Here is a 20,314-nt window from a genome sequence, read left to right as displayed (position 1 = left end):
ACTTATATGCAAATTTCATGACTTCATGTTTTCTGACAGCTACATAGTATTCCACTGTGTAGATGTACCAAAGTTTCTTCAACCAGTTATCTGGTTTTGGGCACTCTGGTTTTTTCCAGATTGAGGCTATTGTAAACAGTGCTGCAATGAACATAAAATTTTTTTTTAATTAATGTGGAGTTCATACCCAATTCAATCAGCTGAATAAATAGCAGTACTCCTACATTAAATTTTAAGAATAAATAAAATATAATAAGCAACAGAAACAACAAACACCTTGGCTTCTAGTTGAAGCTGCCGCTGAAGGTCGCCCACTTCTGTGGTCAGCCTGTTCTTTAGCTCCAATAAATCTCTGACTTCCGATGAAGAATTAGAAGCCTGAAATGCATTGCAAAAGGATGCCCACAGTTAAGTGATGGAGACACTTTATTTTTAATTCTTTCCCCCAAATAAAATCAGTGTTAAGAACAAATATCTTAAGATCCAATTCTAATGTAGATTCTGACTTCACATACTGCCCACCCATGTCCAGGACCTCAGGGAACTCAACTTTATTGCCTTGATCACCATCACACAAATTATTGATCAAATATTTTAGCACTAACTCCATGAGATTAAAACTTCCATAGGTAGCAAATTTGTTGCAAGTCTTAAATCTGAATATTGTAACACAGGTTAATTTTTGTTAAACAAACTCTTAGGAAATTTAATCCCACAAGCTATAAAAATGTAAAACAGGTAATAAATCATGCTCAAATATGGATGATTCCAAGAAGTAAAATGGTTTTTTAATTACTATCTCTCCATAATAAATTCTAGATTTGAACAGAAGTCAATTGTCAACAAAAGATCAGCCACATTTCAAAGTCCAAATAATGTAATTAGGGAGCTGAAAATTAACACAATCATGAAATGCCACAACACCATGTGGATGGTCAAAATACAAACTTTGGACTGGAGAGCTCAGTCAAAAGGCTTTGGAGGCAGGAGGTCCCCACCACATAATCTCCCAGACACCAGAGGCAACCTGAGTTCAGAGCTGGGGGAGCACTGCTGGGTGTAGGGGAAAAACTTTCCAAACTAGAAAGTAAGCAAGACACCCTTCAGTTGGCAAATGGATAGCTAAAATGGTGGCTCGGGCTAGGAGAGACAGTACAGTGGGTAGGGTACTTGCTTTGCACCCATCAGACCCAGGTTTAACCCCTCAAAACCACATATGATCCCCCAGTGCCCCACCATAGTGATCCCTGAGCACAGAGTCAGGAGTCAGGAGAATGTCCCAAGTACATCCAAGTGTGGACTGGGAAAAAAAAAAACCAAAAACTGTGGTTCATTAAGACACTAGACTATATAAATCAGCAATGAAAAAATGAACTATCAAGCTCGGAAAACAATCGGGTAAACCGAAACACAAGGCACTGCATGGAAAAAGCAAAAATAGAATAGCAGCCACAGTAAAGAAAATCCTTCAAGCCAGAGAAAACCAAACTACTTGGACACGGGATTATGAAGAAAAAAAATATGGGGAAGATCTCTAAGCGAGAGATGAACAAAACCATGGGCTGGGCCGAGAGATGACCCAGTGTCCTCTGCTTTGCACGCAGAGGACACCAGGGAGTGTCCAAACATGGGAGCAGCCCCTAACCACACCCCTGCGTGTGGCCCCCAAACCAGAGCCGAAAACTAAAGAGAAAAGAAAAAAAGACAGATGTACAAAGTCTTTAGTAAAGAACTTTTCTGGAGATGTTGACATTGAAATAAGTGAGAAGGCTCATATTTATAAACAGAAATATCAAAAGTGTTAAAATACGGGGTGGGGGGGCACAGGGTGGGGGTGGTGGAAGGGATGCTGGGACCATTGGTGGTGGAGAATGGGCACTGGTGGAAGGATGGGTACTTGACCATTGTATGACTGAAATGTAAGCACGGAAGTTTGTAAGTCTGTAACTGTACCTCACGGTGATTCACTAATTAAAAAAAAATTTTTTTTAAGTGTTAAAATATTGGTTGTACCCCAATTTACCTAATGCATTCAACTCCATCAAAATACCTGTGGGCTGCCTGCACTCATACACGGAAACTGACAAACTGGTTCTGAGGTTCATGTGGGAAAACAAAGACATTAAAACAGCCCCAGCAAGCTTGGAGGAAAAGAAAGTTGGAGGAAATACAATACCAGACTTAAGGTTTACTATATTTTTAAATTAAAAGGACGGTGTAGGTGTAGGAGACAGTCAGACCAATGGAACAGAACTAAGAGTCTAAGTGTGAGGGAGACTCATTACAAGTAAGATCATAAACTGTTTGGAAAATCAGTTGGCCATACTTAAAAATTAAACATATATGCCTACTTTTATACCCAGTTACATACCCAAAAGAAACGAGAAACCTTACCCATAAAAATGTTCACTCAATCTGTTTTTAATCCCCCAAACTGCAAATGTCTACCAAGAACATCTACTACATTATACTGGTCAGGAGAGACAGTCTGGGAGGTCAGCGGAACTCGGCTTGGTCTTCTGACCACACATAGTCTCCCCCAGTCCCGAGTGCAGAGCAAGGAACAGTCCGGAGCATTCCTCCTTCCACTCCTCTAAAACATGCACTGTATTATATTGATAAAAACAAAAACACCTGATACTGGCAATGTTGATGAGTATCACTGACATAATATTGAGAAAATAAAACTAGAAATGGAGGAATTAATATCACAACCATTTATTACATAATACTCAAAAATACAAACTTAATCTATGGGATTGAAGCTAGAATAAAAGGGACTGGAGTGACAGGACAGCAGGTAGGGCATTTGCCTTGCACACGGGCAACTCAAGTTTTGATCCCTGGCATCCCATATGGTCCCCTGAGCACCACCAGGAGTGATTCTTCTGTGCAAACCAAGGAGTAAGCCTGAGCATTGCCAGGTGTGGCCCAAAAACTAAATATTAGTGAAGTTAATTTTTTTAGTCTATGATCATCTTAGGGGTGTGAATAATCGGTGAGGAGCATAAAGAAACTAAAGACCAGGGGCAGGGCTCAAGTTTTGCTCACCTGTTTGTAAACTGCACCTGGAGTACTTGGCAGCGACTCCAGCTCAGTACTCTGGGGTCATCCTGGTGCTCCGGAGACCAGGTGGTGCTGGGGCTCAACTCGGCCTCTACACACCAGGTCCCCACTCCAGCTCCAGCCCCTGAGCTACGTCCTATACTCCAGCTCCTTCTCTAACTGAAAAAATCCCAATTCCCAACTGGTTTTATATAATAAACACGCAGATTCCTTTAAGAAAAAAAAAAGAATTGAACCATCACTCCACAGCTCCCTGCCCCTTCCACCACTGCCAGCGGGCTCCCCTCACTGCTCTCCCTAGCCCCACAGTCCACATCCACTCCTCATCCTTGGCCCTGACATTCCGCAGCCTGAAACCAAGCCCGTTCGCACTCACCTCCCAAAGGTGCCTATAATGATGCCAGGACCCTCTTCTCTTAGACCATGTGGTAGCAACCACCCTTACTTTTCTCTTTCTAAATTGCACTGCCTATGTGCTTCATTGCTATGTACATTTGGGGAGAGGGTTCAACCCAGGGCTTTGCACCCATACATGCAAACACAAATGCTCCAACCCTGACCCACAACCCCAATCCTTTATGAAACTAAGGTCTTTGTAGCACTCTTACAGCTTTTATTTTTGCAATGCCAAAGGTTGAACCCAGGTCTCATACATGCAAAAGTATGCGCTTAACCCGGTCATCACTGTATATGTATTTTTAAAAGTATCTGAAACATACCTGATAAAAGGGAAGGTGGCAAATTAATAATATGTGGGGCCAAAGAGATAGTACAGCAGGTAAGGAGCTTGCCTTGCACACGGCCAAATCAGGTTTGATTCCTGGCACCCCATATGGCTTCCCCAAGTTCTGTGCCAAGAGTGATCTCTGAGTGCTAACGGCACCAGGAGGAAGCCCCAAGCACTGCCGGAGATGACCTTCCCCAAAAGAAATATTTAAATATATAAAATATGACCCTCTACTGGATGTACAGCTCCCAGATCAGAAAACATCCCACTAACTGCTATAAAGATGTACAGATTTGGTGCCACATTCCTATAAAAGTACAAAAATTCCATTACCTGATGATTCCCTTGCGTGCTCTCTGATGCACGAGACTTTAAAGTCTGGATTTTCTCAAAGATCAAGTTTACTTTCCTTTTAGTAGCATCGTCATTGTCAGAGCTTCTGAAAAAGGCAGAAATTTTTTAAATAAGGGCTTCAATCAACCACTGGTGTCCAGATATTATGTATGCTGATTTCTATACAACAAGCACTTGCAGAGGCTCAGCTGGGGCAACAGACACACATAGCATGTGGATAGAGGGACCAGTTGTGCATTTTTCTTCAAATCAATTGCTCTCTGTCACCCACCACTCAATATGGGCCAGCTGATTTCCAAACTGGATCATGGAAATAGCTGGTCACATTATAAATAAGCCATTGCTGTCTGATTTAAATGACTGACATTCAAACCAACAAAATCAGTCTCTTTCCCTTTTCTCTTCCTATCACAAATTTCACTTTTAAAGCTTCTATTGAGAATAATCTGCAAGGGGAGCTGGAGCAATAGTACAGTGGGGAGGGCATCTGCCTTGCATGCAGCTGACCAGGGTTCGATCTCTGGCATTCCATGATCCCAAGCACCACCAGGAATGATTCTTGAGTGCAGAGACAGGAGAAAAATAAAAGAAGAATCTGCAGGGCTGGAGAAATAGTACAAAGATGTGCACGGATCTACAGATCTGAGAGTGGCACCATCCCCTTCCACAACCCTCCAGTACTTCAGGGCGTGTCCTATATACCCCCCAACCCCCACCCCACCTCCACCTCCCTGCCACACACACACCAAAAGGATGAACCTCAATGATCTAAACTTGGTTTGCCTGGGTTTGTTGTTGTTGTTGTTGTTGTTGTTGTTTTGCTTCTTGGGTCACACCCGGCAATGCACAGACTCCCTGTGGCAGCCCTGAACTCTCACACCCGACCAGGTTGTTAGGGGCGTGTCCACACAGTCAGGGGCGTGGCCTCAAAAGGGGCGTGGCCTCCTTCTTCTGAGATATTTTTCCCACTCAATGCATTGTGCTTTGGCCATAATCAATTTAATCTATCCCTCTGAAGAATACCCTGGTCATCTTAGTCACTATATGTTAATACTCAACTGACCTAGCCTATCCTCATTTCACAAAAACTGTCAATAAACTCATCAAGCTGCACATAAAGTCCTTTGTAAAAAGACCATAGCCCCACGCTTTCTCTTGAGACCCCTCTCAAGCTAAGGAGAGTGCCTAATAGTAAAACCCATAACAACATGAAGAAACAGCGAAAATCCCCACCACCAGCAGAGATGGAAGGAAGAATCTCAGCAAACCCAACAATGACCTCCTAGAAATACAGTCTCCTCTCAGATAAAGAATTCAGAGAGGAAATCGTGAAGATGGTTGAAGAACTCAAAGCAACTATGGAACGAACATCCAGTAAGTTAAGGGAAGATATGGATATAGCATTGGAACGATCCACCAAGATAATCCGGGAAGATATGAGAGCAGAAATTTCAAAGCTACGAACAGAAGTGAGACAATTAAAAGAATCGGTAGATGAAATAAAAAACTCAGTAGGAGCCCTTAACAGTAGAATGACTACTGCCGAAGAAAGAATCAGTGATCTTGAAGACGAGCTGCAGAAAGCATATAGGGACCAACAAATAATGGCAAAAGATCTCAAAATGGCTCTAGAGCGAATTAGAGTCCTAGGGGATGACCTCAAGAGAAACAACATAAGAATCATTGGAGTACCAAAGCCACAGGGAACTAATCCTAATGAAAAAAACACAATTAAAGACATCATCGCTAAGAAATTCCCAGAGCTAGAAAATATGGACATCCAGATCCAAGGAGTCCGAAGGGTACCTGCTAAAAGGGACCCAAATAAAAAATCCCCAAGGCATATCATAGTCAGAATGATGGATGGATGCTATGGATAGAGACACAATACTGCAAGCAGCAAGATCAAAGAAGGAGATCATATACAAAGGAGCACCCCTTAGATTCACAGCAGACCTATCAGAAGAAACCTTCCAAGCCCAAAGACAACGGTGGGATATAGTGAAAAAGCTCAATGAAATGAACACCTCACCAAGAATACTTTACCCGGCTAATCTCTCAATTAAACTTGAAGGAACCATACACTACTTCACGGAGAAACAACGGCTCAGGAACTTCATAGACTCAAGACCAAATTTAAAAGAAGGACTCAAAGGGCTACTATAAGACAAGGAAATAAACCTGTAAGAACAACAAACCCTACAGAAAACTGGCACAAAATCCCATGACAATAATTTCTCTTCATGTTAACGGTCTAAATGCACCAATCAAGAGGCACAGAGTGGCAAAATGGATTCGGAAACTAAACCCAACTTTCTGCTGCCTACTAGAAACATATCTGAATAGTCAGAACAAACACAGACTCAAAATCAAAGGATGGAAAACAATCCTGCAAGCAAACAGCTCCCTCAAAAAAGCGGGGGTGGCCATACTAATATCCGACAACATAGATTTCAGGCTGAAAAAGATTAGAAGGGACAGCGAAGGTCATTTCCTATTCATCAAGGGATATGTACAACAGGAAGATATCACACTATTAAACGTATACGCACCTAATGAACGACCAGCTAAATACTTAAAAGAACTCCTAACAAAATTTAAGGAGGACATAACTAACACCACGATAGTAGTAGGAGACTTCAACACTGCTTTATCACCTCTGGATAGATCGACAAGAACAACACTCAGCAAGGAAACAATGGCTCTGAAGGAAGAAATGGAAGAGACAGGGCTAATAGACCTATACAGGGCTAAACACACCCAAAAGAAAGAATACACATTCTTTTCCAGCGCACATGGATCATTTTCCAAAATAGACCACGTTCTGGGTCACAAATTATACCTTAATAGAATCGGGAAGACAGAAATTGTATCAACTATCTTCTCAGACCATGATGCACTGAAGATGGAAGTTAATCACGCACAGACACGGAGAAACCAAATCAAACATTTGGAAATTAAACAACTCACTATTGAACAATGAGTGGGTCACGCGGGAAATCAAGGAAGAAATCAAGAGGTACCTCGAAACAAATGAGAATGAAGACACAAGCTACCAGAACCTATGGGACGCAGCTAAGGCTATGTTAAGGGGAAAATTTATAGCTCTGCAAGCATTCCTCAGAAAGGAAGAAAGGGCCTATATAGATAGCTTGACTTCGCAGCTCAAGATCTTAGAAGAGGACCAGCAAAAGGAAGCCAAACCAGATCAAAGGAAAGAAATAATAAAACTTAGAGCAGAAATTAATGATATGGAAACCTGAAAAACAATCCAAAAGATCAATGAAACGAAGAGCTGGTTCTTCGAGAAAATAAATAAGATTGATAAACCGCTAGCAAGACTCACAAAGAAAGAAAGAGAGAAAACCCAAATAAACTCCAATAAACTGAATCAGAAATGAAAAGGGGGACATCACAACAGAAACCAAGGAGATTCAAAAGATCATCAGAGACTACTTTGAAAGTCTGTATGCCATGAAACAAGAAAACCTAAAAGAAATGGACGAATTCCTTGACTCCTACAATCTCCCAAGACTGAACCAAGAAGACTTGAAATACCTGAATAGGCCCATAAATATCAAGGAAATCAAAACTGTAATCAAAAGTCTCCCCCAAAACAAAAGCCCAGGTCCAGATGGATTCACTGGCGAATTCTTCCAAACATTTAAAGAAGACTTGTTGCCACTTCTCCTCAAGCTTTTCCAGGAAATCGAAAAGACAGGAACCCTTCCGAACAGTATCTACAAGGCACATATCTCCCTAAAACCAAAAGCAAACAAAGACACCACTAACAAAGAAAACTATAGACCAATATTCTTGATAAACACCGATGCGAAGATCCTCAACAAAATACTAGCAAATAGAATCCAACAACTCATCAAAAAGATCATACACCACGACCAAGTGGGATTCATCCCGGGGATGCAAGGATGGTTTAACATTCAGAAATCAATCAACATAATCCAGCATATCAACAAAAGTAAAGATAAAAACCATATGATCATATCAATAGATGCAGAGAAAGCATTTGACAAGATCCAACACCCATTCATGATAAAAACTCTCACCAAAATGGGTTGTGGAGGAACTTTCCTCAAGATAGTCGAAGCCATTTACCACAAACCTATGGCAAGCATTATCATCAATGGAGAAAAACTAAGGGCCTTTCCTCTAAGATTGGGAAGAAGACAAGGATGCCCACTCTCACCACTTCTCTTTAATATAGTACTGGAAGTATTAGCAATAGCCATAGGCAAGAAAAAGATATTAAGGGGATTCAGATCGGAAAGGAAAAAATCAAGCTCTCACTACTCTCAGATGTTATGATACTATATCTAGAGAAGCCTAAAAGCTCTAGTAAGAAACTCTTAGAAACAATTGACCTGTACAGTAAAGTCGCTGGCTATAAAATCAACACCCAAAAATCCATGGCCTTCCTATATGCAAACAATGAGACAGAGGAAAGGGACATGAAAAAAGCAATCCCGTTCACAATCGTGCCCCAGAAAATCAAATACCTTGGAATCAGCTTAACTAAAGAAGTAAAGGACCTCTACAAAGAAAACTATAAAACGCTACTCCATGAAATAAAAGAGGACATGAGGAAATGGAAACATATCCCTTGCTCATGGATAGAGAGAATAAATATTGTCAAAATGGCAATACTCCCCAAAGCATTATACAGATTTAACGCGATCCCTATAAGGATACCCATGGCATTCTTCAAAGAAACGGATCAAGCAATCCTGAAATTCATATGGAACAACAAACGCCCACGGATAGCTAAAACAATTCTTGGGAAAAAGATGATGGGAGGCATCACCCTCCCCAACCTTAAACTCTACTACAAAGCGGTAACAATTAAAACAGCATGGTACTGGAACAAAGGCAGAGCCAAAGACCAATGGAACAGGGTGGAATATCCCTACACACAACCCCAAATGTATGATCATCTAATCTTTGATAAGGGAGCAAGAGATGTGAAGTGGAGCAAGGAAAGCCTCCACTTGCCAGTTGGTGCTGGCACAACTGGACAACCACATGTAAAAGAATGGGCTTAGAACTCGACCTGACAGCATGCACAAAACTCAGATCAAAATGGATTAAAGACCTCAACATCAGACCACAAACCATAAGGTACATTGAAGACAAGGTCGGCAAAACCCTCCACGATATTGAAGATAAAGGTATCTTCAAAGATGACACGCAACTGGCTAACCAAGTGGAAACAGAGATCAACAAATGGGACTATATTAAACTAAAAAGCTTCTGCACCGCAAACGATACAGTGACCAGAATACAAAGACTATCTACAGAATGGGCAAGGATTTTTACACAATACCCATCAGATAAGGGGTTGACATCAATAGTATATAAAGCATTGGTTGAACTCTACAAGAAGAAAACATCCAACCCCATCAAAAAATGGGGCGAAGAAATGAACAGAAACTTTACCAAGGAAGAGATACAAATGGCCAAAAGGCACATGAAAAAGTGCTCTACATCACTAATCATCAGAGAGATGCAGATCAAAACAACCATGAGATACCACCTCATACCACAGAGGCTAGCACACATCCAAAAGAACAAAAGCAACCGCTGTTGGAGAGGATGTGGGGAGAAAGGGACCCTTCTACACTGCTGGTGGGAATGCCGGCTACTTCAGCCCTTTTGGAAAACAATATGGACGATTCTCAAAAAACTAGAGGTTGAGCTCCCATTTGACCCAGCAATACCACTGCTGGGAATATATCCCAGAGGAGCAAAAAAGCATATTCAAAATAACATCTGCATTTATATGTTCATCGCAGCACTGTTTACAATAGCCAGAATCTGGAAAATTCCCGAGTGCCCTAGAACAGATGACTGGTTGAAGAAACTTTGGTACATCTATACAATGGAATACTATGCAGCTGTTAGAAAAAATGAGGTCATAAAGTTTGCATATAAGTGGATCAGCCTGGAAAGTATCATGCTAAGTGAAATGAGTCAGAAAGAGAGAGACAGACATAGAAAGATTCCACTCATCTGTGGAATATAGAATAATAGACTAGGAGACTAACACCCAAGAATAGTAGAAATAAGTACCAGGAGGTTGACTCCATGGCTTGGAGGCTGATCTCTCATTCTGGGCAACTCAGAGAAGGGAACACCAAGTAAAATGTGGTCGGAAGTCATGCAGGGGAAGGGTGATGGGTGCCGAATGTAGACTAGAGACTGAACACAATGGCCACGCAACACCTTTATTGCAAACCACAACACCTAATCAGAGAGAGAGAGCAAAAGGGAATACCCTGCCATAGTGGCAGTGTGGGGTGGGGGGAGACGGGACTGGGGAGGGTGGGAGGGATGCTGGGTTTACTGGTGGTAGAGAATGGGCACTGGTGAAGGGATGGGTTCTCGAACTTTGTATGGGGAAAACATGAGCACAAAAATGTATAAATCTGTAACTGTACCCTCACGGTGATTCACTAATTAAAAATAAATAAATTATAAAAAAAAAAACTTAAAAAAAAAAAAAAAGATTGCACTCATCTGTGGAATATAGAACAACAAAGTAGGAGACTAATACCCAAGAATAGTAGTATATAATACCAGGATGTTGGCTCCATAGCTTGGAAGCTGGCCTCACACGCTGGGGGAAAGTAATCCCAGATAGAGAGAGGAACACCAAGTAATATGTGATTGGAGATCCTGCACGGGAAGGGAGATGCGTGCTGAAAGTAGACTAGAGACTGAACAGGATGACCACTCAATACCCTTATTTGGAACCACAACATCCAAAAGGAAAGATAGATATCAAATTGGAATGCCCCGCTACAGAGGTGGGGTGGGGGGAATGGGACTGGGGGGGTGGGAGGGATATTGGGTTCATGGGTGGTGGAAAATGGACACTGGTGGAGGGATGGGCTCTTAAACATTGCATGAGGGAAAAATAAGCACGAAAATGTGCGAATCTGTAACTATACCCTCACTGTGACTCACTAATTAAAAAATAAATGAATTTTTTTAAAAAGATTAATTAATTAATTAATTTTTTAAAAAAAAGATTCTCCCTGGGGTCTGTAGCAATAGCACGGCGGGTAGGGTGTCTGCCTTGAATGTGGCCGAGCCGGGTTCGATTCCTAGCATCCCATATGGTCCCTCAAGCACCGCCAGGAGTGATTCCTTAGTGCAGAGCCAGGAGTAACCCTTGTACATCGCTGGGTGTGACCCAAAAAGAAAAAAAAAATTTTTTAATTCTCCCTGGTTACTTGTTTTGCCCCTTACTATCTTTTGACCCTGTTTTGTCAGCTCCACATTTCTGATGCATCACTATAAGACACAAAAGGGTGTAGTATTTTGATACCACAGAGTATGTGTCAAGTCATGCCAGGCCATAAAGCTTTTCTTCTTCTTAATCACAGCTGATGAAAGAACTGAAACAGAAACTTCACATTCCTGGCCTATTCCTGAGCAGTCAGAGCAGAAAACCAGATTACTCAAACTCCACTTCCAAGATAAGGTGCTTTGAAATGACTCAGATTTGCTTTAAAAAGAAGAAAGCAGGGGTTTCTGGCCAATGACAGCTCTGCTGTTGTTTTTTATTTGTAACTTCTAGGAAGGGAGGGTTGATGAGCCCTGTGTGCAGGGCAAAACTTACAGTGAGGACAGTATCAATCCTCCTCTAACTGCTTTCCTTAGGGTCAGTTTTTTTATCAAACAGATTAAGGTCACTTGAAAAATACATTCACATGAAATAGCTCAAGTGTGATACCCTCTCCCAGCTCCTCACCTCCCACCACCAGGCCTGACATGCTCTCATAAAACACCAACCAAACAAAGGTTTCGTGATGTTTATGTTGAGGTTTTTGAGATGTCAGGGAATCAAACCACACATGCAAGACATGTGCTCGCTCGCTCTCTCTCTCTGTCTCTCTCTCTCTGTCTCTCTCTCTGTCTCTCTCTGTCTCTCTCTCTCTCTCTCTCTCTCTCTCTCTCTCTCTCTCACACACACACACACACACATACACGGATCACATAGGGCAAAAAGAGAGGGCACAGAAGGAAATGATGGACCCCACCCACCATAAATGCCAATACTGTGCTGTTTTAAGGATAATCACTGACCCTTCTCTGAGGTAATTGTATAGTATCTGTTTGGCCGTCTCTTCATTGCTCTGCTGAGTGAGTTCCTGCTGACCTTTTAATAGATCCGGTGTGACCTAGAACATAACATATGGCATTAGACCATAGACTAAAGCTTCCAGGATCTTCCTGAAAAAACAAAAAACCCTGAATAGAAACTTTTAAACACAGTTCTACCTCCCCCCGACTCTCAGATAAGGGTTCCTATTCCAACTGGATCTGCTCCCTAGAAGCACTGCAACTTCCAAGCATGACTTGGCCTCTGCTCACCTACTGCTCACCTGTAAGTGGCAGTTAATAAATACCACCATCCTTCTTGCCACTGGCGCAATCCCGGAACAGCTAACAAATGGTGTCCAGCACTCACCACCCTTATTATCATTTTTATCATTGTCATTACTTTTTATTGTTGTGAGCAAAACACTAAACACATTACTTAAATTTCATTAGTTTGCAACTAATCTAAATTGGGATCAGACTCATTTCTCAGGCTAGAAATTAACCCCATTGCCTCAAAATGTCAAGAAGACACTAAGCAGACAGCCAGAAATTCAGGTTCCCGAAGCTCTAAGTGGAAACCAAGTCTGTAGGCTGGAGAGTTTTGTACACAGAAGGAAAACAGGAACCATGGGGGGCCTAAAGGCCTGGAGCACTTCGGGAGCTCTGGGTTCCTCCCTGGCTGACATGGTTTCCTGTGCAGGGCTGGGAGAAGCACCACTGGGTTTGGCCCACGCACTCCAAGGAAGGAAACTCTCACAGTATTTGACAAACTTCTCCGGCAAAGGGAATCCAGTTCTACTTGAATTAACTCGGGACCACCATGCAACTGAATATAATTATCTGTAGGGGGAAATTCTTCTAAAAAATTTGGATGTGTGGGGCTGGAGAGATAGGACAGCAGGTAGGCTGCTTGCCTTACATGGCGCTGGCCGGAGTTCCATCCCTGTTACCCGAGACAGTCTCCCAAGCACTGCCAGATATAACTCCCGAGTGCAGAGCCAGGACTAACCCCTGAGCATCGCCAGGTGGCGCCAAACCAAAAAGAAATAAATAATTAAATTTGCATGAGGGGCCAAAGAGATAGTACAGTGGTTAGGGAGGGATGTCTTGCAGTTTCCATCTTCAGCACCACATATGGTACCCTGAGCACTACCAGGAAAGACCTCTGAGTGAAGAGCCAGGAGTAAACCCTGAGCACCGCTGGGGGTGACCCAAGCCCCCCAGCCCACAAAAAACGTAACAAAAATGCAGTTTTCACCTGAGTGCTTGAGGCTGTGGAGAAGGACTTAAGCGAAATCTTCTTGGCCCCCAAGTCAGAGGCCGTGGCGAGTCCGCGGTTCTGCAGCAGCAGAGTGGCCGTAGCTGTCTTGATGTCCTCCTCCTGGGGGTCTCCGGTGGGGCCAGGCGGGGCGGCCCGCGGGCCAGGCGGCCCGGTGGTGGGCGCGCGGGGCCGGGCCCGGTACTCAGGCACCTGCGGCCGCGGCGGGCACACCTGCGACGGGCGCAGCAGGTGCTCGCTGGACTTGCCCAGGTGGCGCGTGAACTCGCTCAGGTACTCGGCGCTGCCGCGCAGCCCGAAGGGGAAGGCACTGTCCACGCTGCGCGCGCGCCGGCGGTCCTCGGGGGCCAGGCGGGGCCGCTTGCCACTGCGGCCCCTGCGCGGCCCAGGCCTGGGCTCGAACCTCTCGATGAGCTGCTCGACGCCGCCGATGGGGCCCGTGTCAATGTCGCGGCCGGTGCCCGGCAGGAAGGGGACGTACCTGCGGTTCTCGTGGCGGTTGACGTGGCCGGGCTGGTCCAGCAGGAAGCGGTAGAGCGCGCTGGCCGCAGGCGTCGTGGCACCGGCCGACGCGGGCCCCGAGTCCTGGCGCCGCAGCGGGAGCACGTCGGGCCGGGGCCGGCGCGCCGGGGACCGCGCCTCGGGGGCGGCGGAGGGCACCTCTGCCGCGGGCGCCGGCGCCTCGGGGCCGGGGCGCGGAGGGCCAGGGCTGCCCTCGGGGGCGGGGGGCTCCGCCGGGGGCCCGCCGGGGCGAGGGTCGGCGTAGGGGTTCTCCGGGAGCGGCAGCCCCTCCTCGCGGGGCGCGTCGGGCGCGGGGGGCGCAGGCTCGGAGGCGCGGCGGGCGTTGTTGAGCACGATGTAGGGGTGCCCGTCGATGCCCTGCACGCGGATGCTGACCCCGTAGGAGCCCGCCTTCAGCGGCCGCAGGTGCACGCCGCACTCCCGCCGCACGTGCCGGTACTCGCCCAGGTACAGCTCCATGCTCTGCGGGCGGCAGCGGCGTCAGCGCGGGGAACGCGGCCCGCCCGCCCGCGCCGCCCGGAGCCCGCGCACGCCTGCTGTGGGTCGCCGGGCTTGAACCCCGGCCCGGGTGGGGGCTAAGCAAGATTCCTTTCAGATCGCGTGTCTAGCTAATGGGCTTTTCTGCTCGCTTTGTTTTTTTCCTTCCTTGGTTGCCTCACACATGAAGCTATTTATTTTTAACCAATAGGACGTCCCAGTTCCCAGCTTTTGAGAATAAGGTGCGGTACTTTTCCATGAAAATAATCACGAGCTAAGGCTCTTAAATAATTAATGCTCACCGTTTGTTTCTTTCCCCCTATACTATTAATTTTCCTGCCAAAACACTTTCGACCTTTTAAATGCAGGATCCTGTGTGAAAATCTTGATTGTGGCTTATTTGGACAGAGGTTAAACATTTTTTTTTAACTTGAAAAAAATCAGCTGTTAGTGGACCCAATCACATGAGTAAATGATTTTTTAAAACAAATCTTTGGGGGCAGGGAGCCAGCTCAAAGGGCTGAGTGCATGCAGGAGGCTTGGGTTCAATCCCTGTGAGCACGGCCAGCAGCAAGCCCCTAGCACAGAGCCAGGTGTTTTAATAAAATCCAACTAAACGTTTCAACTATTTCCTTGCCCAGAAAGCTCAAGTAACAATGATCTGGGAAGTGTTATTTAAAAACTAGGGACTAGGACTAGGGAAAAAGTACAGCAAGTAAGGCCCTGCACATGGCCGGCAGGGTTGAGTCCCAGCAGCTGGATATCAGCCTTTTGGGGACTGGAGTGATAGCACAGTGGGTAGGGCATTTGCCTTGCACGCAGCCAACCCGGGTTCCATTCCCAGCATCCCATATGGTCCCCTGAGCACCACCAGGGGTGATTCCTGAGTGCAAAGCCAGGAGTAACCTCTGTGCTTCACCGAGTGTGACCCAAAAAGAAAAAAAAAAATTTAATTAATTTTTATTGCCAGATAGTACAGTGGGGAGGAGTTTGCCTGCATGCAGCTGACCCAGTTTCCATGCCCAGCATCTCCAAGCACTGCCAGAAGTGATTGCTGAATGCAGAACCAGGAGTAAACCCTGAACACTGCTGCATATAGCCCCCAAACCAAAAACAAAACCAAAAAAAGGGAGTGGGGGGAGGAATAAAACCTAAATTTTTTTTCATTAATTTTAAAAACCTGTAGGATCCTAAGATAGTCTCCAGGCTCTTTATTTTGCAAAGGGTCCCAGCTCTGAGATTTACTCAATCCTTTTTCCTAACATTGAGAGCCCTTGGCTGAGACTGTCCGAAACATTCACCAGGCACTGCAGCCAGTGCAGCCCACACTTGAGCTTTTCTCACTAGAAACTGACCTTCATTGCTCAGAAAGCCTCCAAGAGCCAAGGGACCGGAGCAACAGTAGTGTGCTGCACAGTGGGTCGGGCACCTTCCAGGCACACTCCGACGGGTACCCCTAGGGTCTCTTAAGCACTGCTACAAGCGATCCCTGAGCACAGAGCCAGGAGTAAGCCTTGTACACACCCCCAAGTATGACCCAAAAACAAAAAGAAAATGAAAACTTAAAGAACTCAAGAACAACCAGAGAAAGGCACGAGCTATTGACATAATACCACAGGGCTCTCCTTCCTCCCGGGCCCCTTTCTCTAAACTCCAATCATCTCTGTAGTCAACCTGGTGGCCTATTTTCCTACAAAATAATCAATCTGATTCACATTTTCAAATGTATTTGCAGTTTTGCAAAGGGTATTATTTCACTTCCTCTTTTCCTATTTCTCAGTGTCTGATTTCAATTTGTGCTTTTTTGTACTATATCTAATTATCCTGGTAAATTATGTCTATTTTTTAAAAACTGTTGTTTCCCTTAAGAACCCAGATTTATGAATCATATTTTTATTTATTTTTTTTCTTTTGGTTTTTGGGTCACACCCGGCGATGCACAGGGGTTACTCCTGGCTCTTTACTCAGGAATTACCCCTGGCGTTGCTCAGGGGACCATATGGGATGCTGGGATTAGAACCCGGGTCGGCCGCGTGCAAGGCAAACGCCCTACCCGCTGTGCTATCGCTCCAGCCCCTGAATCATATTTTTAAATTTTGAGTTGCTTGAGTCTTAGGTTGATCTTCATTACTTTCTTCTGCTCTTCTTTATTTTATTTCATACCTGTTTCCAATTTCTCAGTTTGCATGCCTCATTTGCTTCTTTCCATTCTTCAAGAGCCCCCCCATAGATGTATTCTTTACTATATTACTTTAGTATCCCACAAATTGTCATTAAGTGGCACTGTCAAAAACCCTGTTTCCATGAGTGGGTGCCACAGGGAGCCCACCTCCAGCAACCTCTGTGGTCAAGATATACAATGATTCACAGCTAAAGGATGTGGACCCATGCAAGTACCACACGAGTGAGCACTAGGGCGGAGTCCCCCCACCACAAGTGAAAGGCAGAAAAGGGTTGTGTCAGGGTCAAGCTGTGGCTCAAGTGGAAGAGATGATGTCCAGTGTTCATCCAGCCCCAACTTCCGTCCCAGACCCCAAATGCACTCTCTACCACGCTGATGCCCCCAGGGATAGGCCTGCTGGCCTGGAGAACCCAACCTCTGATTTCTGAAAGTATTACTCCATTATTTTCTAGCTTCTCTGTGATGCTATGAAACTTTCTTGGGCTGGAGACATAAAACCGTGGGGAAGGCACTTGCCTTGCATGTGACCAACCCAAGTTTGATACCTTCCCCAATATATAAGCCCCGCCAAAAGTGATCCCTAAACACATGCAGGGTTCCCCTGCCTGAGCACCTCCCATCTACCCCTTCGCCACCCTCCAGTGCCACCGCGCTGGTTTGCTCCCTCCCGGCAGGCAACCAGCCACATTGTCGTAGTGGGCATGACCTCAACAAAAGTGGGCGTGGCCTCCTTTTGAGCCCAGCAACGCTAATGCAGCCGCACATACTTTCCAAATACCAAGCAATTTGTCGTTACATCTCAGTGTTCATCACCTATGTACCCGAGTATCATCTTAGCTATCCCAAAAATAGTTCACCAATAGGTTGCTAGCTAATTCCAATTTCTCAAAAGTACCAATGAATATAAACAGCCCTTCAAGCCAAAGGTAAAGAAGCCCATTCTCAAGAATAGAGGAACATCAGAGAGGGACATGATCTAGAGGGGGTACAGAAGAAATTGGCGACCACTGACCAAGCCCACTCAGAATCCTTTTTCGCAACTAGAGGTGAACTTGAAGGTCCCTCTCCCATATCACCACAACAATATGAAGAAACAGCGCAAATCCCCGCCACAAGGAGAGGACAATGAAAGGAGTCCAGATGCCTCAAAAGACGTTTCCTACAAACCTGAGCTCTCTGATAAAGAATTCAGAGTTGAAATCCTAAAGATGTTCAATGAACTCAATGGAAAGATTGACAAGTTAAAGGAGGACATGACAGAAACGATACAACAGACAGCCAAGAAATTACAGGAAGAAATGAGAGCAGAAATAAAAAAGCTACAAAAGGAAATGTCAGAAATAAAGGATTCGGTAGATGAATTAAAAAACTCAGTGGGTGCCCTTAACAATAGAATGGGCACAGCTGAAGACAGAAATCAGTGAGCTCCAGGATGAGCTGCAGGCAGCCTACAGGCAGCAACTATCAATGGGGAGACACCTCAAAATAGCTCTAGGGCAAATCAGAGTCCTAGGGGATGATTTCAAGAGGAACAACATTAGACTCATCGGAGTACCAGAAGGACAGGGAAACAACCCCAATGAAAAAGCCACAGTCAAAAAAATCATTGCTGAAAAGTTCCCAGAGCTGGAGAATGCAGACATCCAGATTCAAGGAGCCAGAAGGGTGCCAGCTAAAACAGATCCTAACAGAAAAACTCCAAGACATATCATAGTTAGGATGATGGACATAACGGACAGACACAAGACTGCAAGCAGCAAGGTCGAAGAAGGAAATCACATTCAAAGAAGCACCCCTTAGATTCACAGCTGACCTATCAGAGGAAACCCTCCAAGCCTGAAGGCAGTGGTGGGATATAGTGAAAAAAAACCTCAATGAAATGAACACTTCACCAAGAATACTTTATCCAGCCAAACTCTCAGTCAAACTCGAAAGAATGATACATTATTTTGCGGATAAAAAACAACTCAGGAACTTCATAGACTCAAAACCAAACCTAAAAGAAGGACTAAAGGTGCTACTGTAAGACAAGAAAAAAACCTACAAGCACAACTAACCCTTACAGAAAGATGGTACAAAACCCCATGACAATAATCTCTCTCAATGTCAATGGTCTTAATTCACCAATTACAAGACACAGAATGGCAAAATAGATTCAGAGACTGAACCCAACATTCTGCTGCCTGCAAGAAAACACATATGAATAGCCAGAACAAACACAGACTCAAAGTCAAAGGATGGAAAACAATCCTGCAAGCAAACAGCTCCCTCAAAAAAGCTGGGGTGGCCTTCCTAGTATCAGACAATATAGACTTCAGGTTGAAAATGATTAGAAGGGATAGTGAAGGCCATTTTTTTATTAATCAAGGGATATGTACAGCTGGAAGAAATCACACTTCTAAATGTGTACGCACCCAATGAGGGACCAGCTAAATACCTACAACAGCTGCTAACAGACCTTAAGAAGGACAATGCAAGGGGCTGGAGCGAAAGCACATTTGCCTTGCATGCAGCTGACCCGGGTTCGATTCCCATCATCCCATATGGTCCCATGAGCACTGCCAGGGGTAATTCCTGAGTGCAGAGCCAGGAGTGACCCCTGTGCATCATCGAGTATGACCCAAAAAGCAAAAAAATAAAACAAGAAGGACATTTTAAGCAACACAATAGTTGGAGACTTCAACACCGCCCTATCACCTCTGGACAGATCAAAAAGATTAAAACTCACCAAGGAAATACTGGCTTTGAAGAAGAAATAGAAGAGAGATAGACAGATCTATACAGGGCTTTATATCCCCAAAAAAAGAAATACACATTCTTTTCCAGTGAACCTGGAACATTTTCCAGAATATATCATGCACTGGGCCACACAACATACCTCAACAGAATCAGCAAGATAGGGGGCTGGAGCAATAGCACAGCGGGTAGGGCGTTTGCCTTGCACGCGGCCGACCCGGGTTCGATTCCCAGCATCCCATATGGTCCCCCAGCACTGCCAGGAGTAATTCCTGAGTGCAGAGCCAGGAGTAACCCCTGTGCGCTGCTGGGTGTGACCCAAAAAGCAAAAAAAAAAAAAAAAAACCAGAATCAGCAAGGTAGACATTGTACCAGCTATCTTTTCAGACCATGATGCACTGAGGATAGAAGTTAATCATGTACACATGCAGAAAACCAAATCAAACACCTGGAAATTAAACAAATCATGTTGAACAATGAGTGGGTCAGGAAGGAAATCAAGGAAGAAATCAAAAGGTACCTGGAAACAAATGAGAATGAAGACATGAGCTACCAGAACCTGTGGAATGTGGCAAAAGCCGTATTAAGGGGGAAATTTATAGCTCTGCAAGCATTTCTCAGGAAGGAAGAAAGGGCCCACATAAATAACTTGACTTCACAGCTCAAGACCTTAGAAAAGGACCAAAAAAAGGAGCCCAAACCAAGCAGAAGTAAAGAGATAATAAAACTTAGAGCAGAAATCAATGACATGGGAACCCAAAAGACAATCTGAAAGATCAATGAAACAAAGAGCTGGTTCTTCGAGAAAATAAACAAGATTGATAAACCACTAGCGAGATTCACA

At 44.6% G+C, this 20,314-nt stretch overlaps 1 protein-coding gene across 5 annotated transcripts in view; it reads right to left on the bottom strand.

Annotated features, from left to right (window-relative positions):
* Window positions 1-20,314, bottom strand: part of CGNL1 (cingulin like 1) — a 135,876-nt gene that overhangs the window by 66,764 nt on the left and 48,798 nt on the right. For 4 of the 5 annotated variants that reach the window (XM_055118606.1, XM_055118609.1, XM_055118610.1 and 1 more), the window contains 4 exons: window positions 13,533-14,537; window positions 12,257-12,351; window positions 4,127-4,232; window positions 277-378 (listed from right to left, as the gene is read on the bottom strand). In XM_055118606.1, the coding sequence (XP_054974581.1) occupies window positions 277-378; window positions 4,127-4,232; window positions 12,257-12,351; window positions 13,533-14,534 (1,305 nt within the window). In that variant the 5' untranslated portion in view covers window positions 14,535-14,537. Of the gene's footprint in view, window positions 1-276; window positions 379-4,126; window positions 4,233-12,256; window positions 12,352-13,532; window positions 14,538-20,314 lie in introns of those variants that run through there. The other variant, XM_055118605.1, reaches the window with a different exon arrangement.

Source organism: Sorex araneus, chromosome 10 (genome assembly GCF_027595985.1).
Source record: "Sorex araneus isolate mSorAra2 chromosome 10, mSorAra2.pri, whole genome shotgun sequence".
In the NCBI taxonomy this organism is placed as follows: domain Eukaryota; kingdom Metazoa; phylum Chordata; class Mammalia; order Eulipotyphla; family Soricidae; genus Sorex; species Sorex araneus.
The sequence above is the reverse complement of the archived record's forward strand: the minus strand, read 5'-3'. Positions and strand labels throughout refer to the sequence as shown.